General features: G+C 41.3%; 3 protein-coding genes across 4 annotated transcripts; all 3 read right to left on the reverse strand.

The window, feature by feature from the left end:
* Positions 1–2,532: 2,532 nt before the first annotated feature.
* Positions 2,533–4,968, reverse strand: LOC103986995 (laccase-4). Its single transcript, XM_009405166.3, has 6 exons — positions 4,809–4,968; positions 4,548–4,699; positions 4,224–4,468; positions 4,013–4,141; positions 2,962–3,930; positions 2,533–2,865 (listed from the first exon to the last, which is right to left on the reverse strand). The coding sequence occupies exons 1-6, from the start codon at positions 4,920–4,922 to the stop codon at positions 2,735–2,737; spliced, it is 1,740 nt and encodes a 579-aa protein (XP_009403441.2). The 5' UTR covers positions 4,923–4,968; the 3' UTR covers positions 2,533–2,734.
* Positions 4,969–5,824: 856 nt separating this feature from the next.
* On the reverse strand, positions 5,825–6,916 carry LOC135581891 (elicitor-responsive protein 1-like). Of its 2 annotated transcripts, XM_065154574.1 has the most exons (5): positions 6,818–6,916; positions 6,654–6,719; positions 6,357–6,501; positions 6,133–6,268; positions 5,825–6,049 (listed from the first exon to the last, which is right to left on the reverse strand). In XM_065154574.1, exons 1-5 carry the CDS (start codon positions 6,882–6,884, stop codon positions 6,035–6,037), a joined length of 429 nt encoding a protein of 142 aa, XP_065010646.1. In that variant the 5' UTR covers positions 6,885–6,916; the 3' UTR covers positions 5,825–6,034. The 2 variants fall into 2 exon arrangements, with proteins under 2 accessions (XP_065010646.1, XP_065010645.1); XM_065154573.1 differs by lacking the exon at positions 5,825–6,049 and having other exon boundaries at positions 6,057–6,268.
* Positions 6,917–7,877: 961 nt separating this feature from the next.
* Positions 7,878–8,769, reverse strand: LOC135640738 (elicitor-responsive protein 1-like). The gene is made up of 5 exons (XM_065155452.1): positions 8,703–8,769; positions 8,543–8,608; positions 8,322–8,466; positions 8,104–8,239; positions 7,878–7,937 (listed from the first exon to the last, which is right to left on the reverse strand). Exons 1-5 carry the CDS (start codon positions 8,767–8,769, stop codon positions 7,878–7,880), a joined length of 474 nt encoding a protein of 157 aa, XP_065011524.1.
* Positions 8,770–12,044: the final 3,275 nt, after the last annotated feature.

Here is a 12,044-nt window from a genome sequence, read left to right on the forward strand (position 1 = left end):
GGCTTCGAGATCGGGCGGGTGGAAGTACCCATTCTTGGGCGGGGCTCTCCTCTTGCCGGACACCGCGGCAGGGACCTTTTTGAGCGGCGGGGGGAAGCGAGTCCCCACCGGGATCCGACCCTCTTGCCGCTCCATTTTCATCGTCTTCATCCACCACTCTCTCTCTCTCTCTCTCTCTCTCTTGCAATCGAATGAAGGAGAAGGGCGAGAAGTTTTCAAACAAGGGTTAAGAGGGGAGGGAGTTTTATAGGGAAAGAAAAGAGAACGGCGTCGTGGCGTGCGATGGAAGCCAACCGAGTGGGAAACGAATCAACTCGGAGAAACGAATAATGAAATGATAGGTCGGGCGGGAATTGGATCGGCAGGAAGGCGGGAAAATTACCGCTTAACTCGCGGTTTCTACTTGAAATCGTAGCAGGTTTAGAATGTTCTCCGAGCCACGTACTACCGCCCATTGAGTCACCCTTCCCCTTCTTCTGGGACCGGGTGGGACTCTTGCCGTCCACTTAATGATCGGGTATGGGTAGATAAGGGTGGAAAAAAGTTTCTGCTTGTTTAATGAAGTCATCTTACTTTCAGACATGGTGGGTGCCATGTCAGCGAAGCGGAGGAAGGCTCGAACCGGGAAGACAGGCGTGGGGCCCGCTGGTCGCTGAGGGATACGCTAGGTCGGTCGGTGTGGTCAGTGGGACGTTGGTGGGTTGTATCGTGTCGGCTGAGTGTTCTCCCGATAGATGACTAATTATTAGTTATCTTAGTATTTAATTTTTTTTATTTTAAAAAATTATATTTACTCCTTTTATAATTAATTATGAAAGTAAAATATTTTGATTTATTTATCCTAACACCATCGATTTTACTAACAAAAATAATAATAAAAAATATATAAATAAAAAATAATTTTAACGTTTATGTTAGTGACGGACGACGTCGATAGTGGCAAACAACGATATCGTTGGGAGCTGAGAGTGGTTGTTGTGGATGATCAGAGTGACAACAAAAACTGAAGGCCGCTTGACAATTGCATCAACGATAGGTATGATGACTTACTTAACGTCGAATTTCGGGACCCATATTTTTCTATCATTGTAAGATACGTCCATCGAGAGCTCGATAACCACTCGCCTACTAGCCTTCCAAAGCTTCCCTTCCCAATCGATGGCAATCACGATAAATATAACCCCTCCGATGAGACCCCATCTCCCTTTTTTCATGTTTATATCGGAATTGATGTGATAGTGGGGGGAGCGATCCACCCAACGAGTCATCGACGAGGTGACCATCATCTTCATTATAGACACCGCATTAGCCACCATCATCTGTGTCGACACCAACGCTTGTCAAGTGGTGAAAGAGCTATCGATATAAATGTCGACCGACCCTTTCGCTACTAGACATTTATGTCGACACCATAACGATCACCACCATCTACGTCAACACTAATGCAGTTGTTGAGCGGCATTACACTGCATTTGCATCGATGTTGACATAGTTGATGAGCGACACTACTCTATATTTACATCAGTGTCGATGTAGTTGTCAAGCAACAAAATAAGTATTTTACATCAGTAAATCTTTTGTCATTCAGCAACTATGTTGGTGTTGATGAAGATAGTGGTGGTCATTGAGGCGTCTACAATGAAAATGGTGCTCATCTTGTCGTTGACCCATTGAGCAGATCGCTTGATTCAAAGTCAAGGTCGTCGAAGCTCTTGTCGCTCTCTCAGTTGTCATTTCAATTCCGACATTGACATGAAAAAGGGGGATGGGAGGCTTGTCGAAGGAGGAGTTCTATTCACCGTGGTTGTCATCGACTAAGAAGGGAAGCATTGGAAGGTTGGCAAGTGAGCGATTATCGAACTCCCAACAGATGTATCCGATGATTGTAAAAAAATATGACGCTGAGTATACTATTGTGCTCGTCGTCAATATAGTTGCTGAGCAACTCTCATCTCTCATCATTCCTCTTCTCATCTACAATAGCTACCCGAGCCTTAGCAACGTCATTATTTGTCATCATCGATATCATTCATCATCACCAACCGAAACATTAAAGTTATCTTTTTGACTTTTGTTTTCATGTATCGATAAAACTAACAATGTTAGAGTAAATGAACTTAGATATTTCAATTTCGTAACTAATGAGATATCAATATAACTTTTAAAAATATAAAAATCAGAATATTAAAGATAATTATTTACTATAATAATCCTTCGATAGAAGATAATATAAACACATGTGAAAATAAGGTCAAATGCACTCTTCTATGGAATAAGAAGGACGTGCCCCATTAGTCGAGAACCGAGGATATGGATGGGCACATTGTACATACAGATCTCTACCAACCAACAGAGATCTTAGACTGCCCTCTGAGCCCTAGAGACAACCAAAAGGGAACAAACAGGTTGGGTCCATCTCCTCGATTGTCAATCCAACAATGTGTCAAACATCAAGAGTAATTGAATTTATTGTTAGAAACAAATGTTATTATCTAATAAATTAGCCAAAGGTGGGATAAATTAACTTTTATTAATTGAATTAAGTGAAAAATATATGACGAATGAGGATCACCAATTCGCCATATTATTTATACAATATGAAACTGAGTCAACGATGGCCCCAGTCAACGAAGAAAACATTTCATCTTCTCACAAAAATGACAGCACAACAAAAAGAAATCATAAGATGTCGATCAAGAGCACCCAAGTTAGTCAAACGGCCGATCCGCCAAGATTAGCATTTGGGAAGATCCGACGGTGGAGGTGGCAGTGTCTGGTTCGGCAGTCTTCCATTCAAGACCAGCCATGCCATCCTCAACCCCCAACTCATGTGAGCCTCAATGTGACAGTGCATGAACCACACACCTGCAGGTGATGAGAAGCCAAAGCAATCAGGTGAGACACCGAGCAATGTCGCGTACCAATTCGATCAAGAGAACATGCATTCTGGTAAACACAGACCTGGATTGTCGGCCAAGAATCTGATGGCCACCCAACCGCCGGCCGTAACGCCGATGGTGTTCCTCTCCACCGGATCCACCAGGTTAAACTTGGCGGGGTCGTTCACTGGATCGTAGTTGCCGAACCCTTGCCCGACGACGAAGAAGTTGTAGCCATGGAGGTGTAGCGGGTGGCTCTCCGCCCCTAGAACGCTGGTGTCCTGCATCACCAACTCGACGCTGGTGTTGAACGGAAGCACCACCAACTTGGTCCCATTGCTCACCATCGTGTTGTTCGGCGGAGCTCCGGTGTAGTTGAACGGCATCAGGGGGACGACAGGGAAGTCCGGGGTGTAGACGCCGCTGGACTTCCCGGTGAAGTGTGCCTGGAGGAGAGCCGTCGTGGGCGACACGAACGAGATGTTGTTGACGGCGGCGGCGAACATGGTGCCGTTGGGCCCTTGGCACGTCTGGTTCTTCGGGCACGGTCTCGTCCCGAGCCCAACCGTGAAGAAGAAGCGTCGGTCCACGGTTTGCGGCACGTTCGCCGGAAACAGAGCTGTTGCCAGACTACGTAACTTGCCGGTGAAGTTTGCGGCGGAAGAAGTGTCATTGAATGCTGGAAGGGTCGGCTTGTAGAGCGGGAGGTTCTTGTCAAAGCCGGCGGCGGATGAACTGTAGGGCTTTCGGTACTCGAGCACGGCGGCGACCGTGGAGTTGTCGAACGTGCCGGATCCAGTGGCGTAAGGCCTGGCCATCATGAAGAAGGTGGCGCTGGGGTAAGTAGGCTTGGCATGGAGGAGGACGTTGGTCGTCTGGCCCGGTGATATCACGATAGTCTCGGCGTCGAAGGGCTTCACGTAGACGGCATCGACTTCGATGACGGTGACAGAATGGTTGGCGATACTGAAGAAGAGCTCGTCATTGACAGCAGCGTTGATCAGGCGCAGGAGGTACGTCTTTCCTGGCTTCACCTTGAGCTTGAATGTATCTGCAATGACGAAACGTCCATGTTGTCAGCACGCGCAACTCTTTGGACGCAGGCAAATCTCGGTTCGCCTTCGCAGCTGTACCTTTAGCCGAACAGTTGTACAGGGGACCTGGGAGGCCATTGATCGTGTAGGCATCTGAAACATTAGGGCCGCCGCCTGTCTGAAGTGCCTGGCTGATGATGGCCTCTGTGTCAGCCTTCCACCACTCACCTGCATCCACAACAAGCCGCGGCCAAGTTTACATCAAAGTGAAGACAACGCCAACCGGTGCAACAAGAGAAAAGGTCGGCACCGAAGATGATGGGGACTTCTTTGTAGGGTTTGGCGAACGGGTAGGGAACGCCATGCTTGGGGAGGATGATGATCGGGCCGTAGAGGGTGGCCCTCAGCCATGAAACGTGGGCGTGCCAGAAGAGGGTCCCTCTCTGTCCCACCACCGTGAAGTTGTAGACGTAGTTGTGCCCTGTCTGAATCGGGCACTGGGTCACGTACGCCGGCCCGTCCGCCCACCCGCTCCGCAGCTGCCGGACGCCATGCCTGTCCTCAAAGCATCAGCTGCCGTCCATTTCGCAACCCGGTGCCAACTACTAAACATGATCAAGGACACCATACGTACCAATGAATGGTGACGTTGTGCGGTACATGGTTGGACACCTTGACGACGACGCGGTCGCCTTCTCTGGCCACGATCCTCGGCCCCGGGAACTCCCCGTTGACGGTCAAGATGCTCTTTGTGGCGCAGAGCCTGCTCACATTTGCCATTCGTATCTGCAAACCAGGCTCTCATTAGTTCAACAACGATGGAAGTTCCACTGCAATGTGCGCATGCATCGGATTACACATCTAACTTTCAGGTAGGCAATGAAGAAGAACTCACGTCGAAGCTGTAGTGCCTGGTCGTGCCAGCGTGCTCGGCTCGTGCATCATCTGGAAACGCAAACACAACCATGGATGACAAGAACAAGGCTCCCATGAGAACTGAGGAAGCCATCCCTGTATCTGTGGCGATACAAGAGAGAAATGGTAAGATTTATGGTTCCACGAGAAGTAGAGAGATGTATTTATATGTTTTATGACATGTTTGGTGAATGAGGTTAGCTTTAGATTGTAGGCAAAGGAGACACATATACCATTATCTTTGATTGGCCTTCTCCTTCGAACTACCACCATGAAAATTATCAGAAAAAGATTGACGGTATGTTCTCCATGCAAAAGTGCGATACAAGCATACAACCATCATTCTTAGATATCAAGCGATCACCCTCTACAGTCGACATGCATGTTGTCCTTTGATGTCCTGTCACTGCACAGATGGAGAGGAAATCTAAAATTGTAGGTGAATTGGGGGAGTAGGTAGTGAAGTTCTTCTTCTTCTCCTGTTTCTCCTTTTTGTGCTTCCTTCTTTGTGTTCCAAAGAGAGAGAGGGATGTTTGACCCAATTCACTTCACAAAGGCATCCCAAGGTACAGATAATGGAGTGTATGGTAGGTTTGAAGTTTGATTGAAAATTATATGCTAGCTAAAAGTGAATCATATTCATGAAAAGTCCACATAAAAGCAATTGTCATGCACTAAATGCATCCTTCATTTTTGCCTCCAATTCAAGCATCTCATAATGTTGACTCTCGGAGTCGGTATTGATGGAGAAAAAAAGACAGCTTTCCTTTTACTAAAATATGTTGAGAATAGAAGAAACAATATCTTAATATCCCAATTATTTGGGATCATCGACATGGATCATTTCCTGTCTTAGTACTATTTTTGTTGATGGGTGGATCCCAAAATTGTCTGTATCGTATAATAATAATAATAAATAAATATGTAATAAAGCTTTTGTGATTTGATATGATCATTGGACTCCCTAACTTTTGGAAGAAGAACTTGATCAAGATGAAAGACATCCATTAAATCAGATAAACATGCTGGTTTGATTTTGATTACAGAGTGCTAATTGCTTTTTACAGACAATAATCCAACTAATAGGTTAATAAACTCTTGATTACAGAGTGCATGTTTCTACAAAGAATGATCCTAAGAACAACAACATAATCTACATCCCTAATCCTATAGGTCGCATCTCCATCGGCCCAAAGCCCTTCTGCTTCAATCTTCTTCCACCTGTGGCAATACAACAAAGCTTGTTCTTGTTAGCTCTGCATGTGTTTATTAGAGACACATCAAGAGTTTGGCATGCAGCTTACCATCGTTCTAAACGTGACACCAACTCTTATCGCACCATGATAACGCTTATCTTCGAGGACAACCCTGTACTTGGTTGGTGGTAGTTCTGCAATCCCCTTCTCCATCCCCGAAGCAATCACTTCCCCCACATGAATCCTACATCAATTACAGAGCACCATCAGTTCGAGGGAATCGCGTTGAGGAGCTCAAGCTTTTGTTGTTTCCCATGAAAGCAAAAACTTACGTTGCGTGTCCAATGAAGTCGTCAGCTGTGACGGTGTCATAGTCCATGATTCTGAGTGTGAGCTTGTGTTGAATGGGATTGTTGATTGCTGAGGAGTACACTGGGAACTTTAATGTCTGATTCCAGATAGGGTTCCTTCCTTGATCTGCACCAACAATTAGAGAAGAAAGATGGTGATGACGATGAGGCAAAGTCTCTTCCTCTGAGATCCATCAGAAATGACACACACGGAAAATTAACAGCTTGATGCCATATATGTACATAAAATTCTGCTCAGTTTGGGTGATCGGTGCTTACTTCGAGCAATTCTGCTCTTGCGCTCTTGATCCCTGTACTGAATCACCACATAAGGATCTATCTTCCCTGTGGAAATCAATCTCATGTCAATCACCGGATCGAGTTTGAAAGAGGAGGCAAAGGAAGTAGCTTGTGTTTGTGAAGTGCAGCCACCGATGACTCACCTATAACGTCAGCTCCTGCTAGTCCCTTGGCATCAACCAGCAACACCTCCAACTCTCCTTTGCTCATCTCTCTCTGTTTGTATCTATGTTGGTCTGTTTGGTTTTGTGTCTCTCCTCCTCTTCCTCGGCGTATATATAGATCTTCTTTGGAAGAAGGAGTCAAACGTTGATCCTGTCGTCGATGGAAACGCAGAAAGAGTACCAGCTGACCATTGCAACACGCATGGAGGTCTTCTCTTCAATTGCTGCTCTTATTTCAATATAATTTCAGACTGACAAGATTCCAACAACTCGTAACTCTCTAATCTGACTATAACCTTTTAATTAATTTGAAGTTTCAAAAGCGAATTCGAACTCCATCCTCAAGACTCAGTCTCCTGCTGAAGTCTTCACGAAGACCAAGTCAACAGATAGCAATGACAAGATCAATTATGCTGCTCAACTCTTTATGGAGACAAGCCAACGGATGGAAACGACAGGATCGAGCATTCACCAGGACGAAGGAGACGCTCTGACCAATCGTAAATGATGATGACTCCTTATCATCATTTAGCACGTCAGTTCAACACCAATTCAATTGAAGAACATAAGTTTATGGATCAATCTCAAAAGTTGACTACATATCATGTAAGATGTAATATTTAAAATACCAATCTAAGTCAAACTAATCATGGTTTATATATATATATATATATAGCAAAATGAGGTTTGCTAATAGCAATCATCTTGTTTTATTAATTCCATGATTTGTTGCTATTGAGAAAGGAGGTTTCTACCTACAAGAAAGATAGTAGGAGACTCTACTAGCATCATCACGTGGCCATTTGACCAGAGGGCAGTCAGCACAAAGTAGTACTTTCTCCTGGCTCAGTGTCATGGTCAAAGTCAACATGCTGATGTACTGATGTCATCCATCTTCATCATGAACTCGCAACATCATACGTTCATTACACCTATAATATCATTGTTTGCAGGCAATCCAACAGAGAGGTTCACAAACTATATATTGCACAGTCTTGCATGCTTTAGATTAGGAAGCAGCTAAAGAAGAATCAAATCACTAGCTTGTTTCCAATCCTTCAACAAGTTTTCTTGGAAACTTGACAAAGATTAAAGCACCCTAAGAACAACAACATCGATCGCAATTTACGTATCAACATCCGCCAAAACCCTTCTGCTTCAATTTTCTTCCACCTACGGCAATACAACAAAGGTTGTTCTTGTTAGCTCTGCATGTATTTAGAGATAGATAGTACGAAGAGTAACTCTTGCATGCTGCTGCTTACCTGTGTTGTAAACCTGACACCAACTTCTATCTCACCACAGTAACTCTCATCTTCAAGAACAACCCTGTACTTGGCTGGTTCTAGTTCTGCAAACCCCTCTTCCGTGCCCAAAGCAATCACATTTCCCAGATGAACCCTGCATTACAATACACCGTCAGTTCAAGGTAGGAAGAAGAGTTGGATCCTTCGGTGTTTCCCATGACGGCAAAAAAGCTTACGTTGCCTGTCCAATGAAGTCATCTTCTGTGTAGGTGTCAGCGTCCATGATTCTGAGTATGAGCTTGTGTTGAATGGGATTGTCCACTGGTGAGGAGGACACCGGGAATGCGAATGTCTCATTCCATACGGGATCCCCACCTTGATCTGCACCACAAAAGCCTCATGTTAGAGAGGAAATTGAGATTGCAAAGCCTCTTCTGCTGCAGAGAATCGTGCTTACCATGAGCAGTTCTGCTCTTAAGCTCATGATTGTTGTACTGAATTACCACATAAGGACTTATACTGCCTGTGACAATTGATCACACGTCAATCATTGTATCGAGTACTGAATCACCACAAAAGAAGAAGGTTGTGTTTCCGAAGTGCAGCCATTGACTCACCTACATAGTCAGCTCCTTTTAGTCCGGTGGCATCAACCAGCAACACTTTCAGCTCTCCTGTGCTCATCCCTCTCTCTCTCTCTCTCTCTCTATATATATATATATGTTTGGGTGTTTGCGTGCGTATATCCTCTGTGGAAGAGACAGAGATCATGTCACAAACATACATGTTGAGTTGAGTAAAAATATTCAAAAAATCATAAAAATAATATCTAATATTTATAAAATATATGTAAATATTTTTTATATGAATATTTTAATATAAAATAATAATATATCAATTTATTATGAACCTCATGTATCGAATAAATGATAAAAAATATACAAAACATCTAAATGATATACGTAAGTGTCAAGTAACAAAGACAAACATTGAATACTCAATTGTGTACTCTCTTAGACATAAGGATATGTTATTCTCAATAATGATATAGAAATTATTTATTCTTAATTCTTGAAGGAAATCACCTTATTAATACTCATAATTATTCATTTATATTTATTCATTTGTTTATGCATGCAAGAAGTAATATGTTAAAATACTATTGTTGGTGTATGAGATGCTTTGTTCAATCCTATTCGATATCAACTAAATTAATATGATCATATATATGTTAAAATAGCCATATATATGTTAAATATAATTTCATATTTAACTAAATTAATATGATCATATTCGATATCAAAATCTGTAAATAAATAATATCTCAATGTAAACACAACATGGATTTAATCTAAACACATAAAAGATTATTAAAATTAAAAATAAAACTTTCAATTAAAAAAAACATACTTCTATTCAAAATGTCTTCGATCCTCTTTAGTCTCACTTCCAAACTCACAAGGAACAAGGAAGACATAGTCCCTTTAAATAAGGGGAGACGGCCCTCTCCACAAAGGTAAGAAAATATTTTTATTTTCATAATAATTATTTTTTTTATTTTATTTAATATCCCTACTAAAATATCTTCTAAATCATATCACAGATTATAAACCTAAAAATTAAATCGTGAAGAAAATTAAGGAATTTTTTTTATTTAGGAAAGAGGACAAAAATCCCATCGATTCCATCTATGGGAACATATGGACTGTTCATCAGTCCTACTCTTACAAGTCTTCAACCACTGAAACCTTTGTAGCTGGAAATAAATTTCCAATGTGGATTGGATTTAAATCCTTTTAGAAGACAAAAATCTTTTTTGTTATCCTTAATTTTTTTATATATAATTTTAAATACATTATATATTTCATAACCCAATATATAAGATTTATATAATCGCCCTAAAATACATTTCATTAATTATATTTAATATGTATTATTGTTTTCTAAGAATTTTTTTTCAAGAATTAGTAGTTAATTTGATTTCTCCTTCTATAAATATTTAATACATTTAAAAAAGGTATTAAATATTTATAGGTTACTTTAGTTGACCTCTTCGACCTATCTTACATTTTGACTTCTCCATACCATCCATTATCTAACTAAGGTTACTTTAGTTATATTAACTTGCACTTTAGGATTTTTTTTCCCTTTAGTTTTATTTCTTATCCAAATCAGAATCCAATAAAGATTTAAGGATTCAATTGCCATTCTGAATTGGACACTGCAAACCCGTGCCTTGAGCAACTTTCTCTCTCCACGTTTTAGGGATGTTTATTATGCCAATGTTAGCTATGAGTCAAAGTTGGCAGGCAATAATACTCCAATTCTGGTCCTCATCTCACCTTCCACTTTTGCTTGAGATTGAAATTAGATTGGGAATGATCAAAGAAAAAGATTGAAAGGTGAGATGAGGAAGTCGCGTGTGTTCAATGTTTACATAAAAGAAGGTTCCTTGTGTTCTTTGTTCTTATATTTGTTCTGATATTTGGAGTGACGATTGGACCAAGCCAAAAATAGTTATTTCATTAAAAGATTTTGATAAATGACATATTATCGATTATATATATATATATTACTATATTCAAACTTTTTAGGACTTTCTTATTTGATAGCCCTTTTTGCTATTTAGAATTTTATTTTAAGAATTTTTAATATTTCTATGATAACCCTCAATAAATTAATGTAAATACTCTTATCATTTTTCCATTTCCTTTTTTTTCTCCTAATCGTGAGTGATGAATGACAAGCAACATCAAATGGTGTCACATGGTCATCTGACGAACAATGAGCGATGCTAATGATATCCTTCTCGCACGCCTCTTCCTAATTGTCCTCCTCATAATCTTGAATGACATCGAGAATCAAGCACAAGCAATGGTTTATGAACAATACTAATGATATCGGACAATGAAGTGACGGGAAGTGTCATCGATGCAACTAAGGTTCCAACTGATGAATTAAGAGGTTACAAGAATAAAGGTATGATTGGTAATTAAAAGATTATATTGTATTATATTTATAGGGATTGCCAAATAATATTTGCTGATAGCAAGCTTCTTGTTTTATTAATTCCAAGATTTGATGCTATAAGAAACGAAGTTTCCACCCATTATATTTGACCAGAGGGCAGTCAACACAAATTAGTTCTTTCTCGTGGCTCAGTGTCATGGTCAAAGTCAACATGCTGATGTACTGATGCCTTCGATCTTCATCATGAACTCGCAACATCATACATTCATGACACCGATAATATCATTGTTTGCTGGCAATCCAACAAATAGGTTCACAAACTATATATTTTACAGGCTTGCATGCTTTAGATTAGGAAGCAGCTAAAGAAGAATCACTAGCTTGTTTCCAATCCTTCAACAAGTTTTCTTGGAAGCTTGACAAAGATTAATGCATCCTAAGAACAACAACATCGATCGTAATTTACGTATCACACATCCGCCAAAACCCTTCTGCTTCAATTTTCTTCCACCTACGGCAATACAACAAAGGTTGTTCTTGGTAGCTCTGCATGTATTTAGAGACAGTACTAAGAGTAACTTCTGCATGCTGCTGCCCTTAGATACCTGTGTTCTAAACGTCACACCAACTTCTATGAAACCCCAACATATATCGTCTTCAATAGCAACGATGTGGTCGGCTACTTGTAGTTGTGCAAGTCCCTCTTCCTTGCCCAAAGCAATCAAATCTCCCACATGGACGCTGCATTACAAAACACCGTCAGGTCAAGGTAGGAAGAAGAGTTGGATCCTTTGTTGTTTCCCATGAAGGCAAGAACTTACGTTGCCTTGCCTCCATTGAAGTCATTATATGGGAAGGTGTCCATGATTCTGAGAATGATCTTGTGTTGAATGGGATTGTCCACTGCTGAGGAGTACACCGGGAACTTAAATGCCTCATTCCATACGGGATGGGATCCCTTCCTCTATCTGCCCCACAAAAGTCTCATG

The sequence above is a fragment of the Musa acuminata genome, chromosome BXJ3-6 (genome assembly GCF_036884655.1).
Source record: "Musa acuminata AAA Group cultivar baxijiao chromosome BXJ3-6, Cavendish_Baxijiao_AAA, whole genome shotgun sequence".
NCBI classification, from domain to species: Eukaryota; Viridiplantae; Streptophyta; class Magnoliopsida; order Zingiberales; family Musaceae; genus Musa; species Musa acuminata.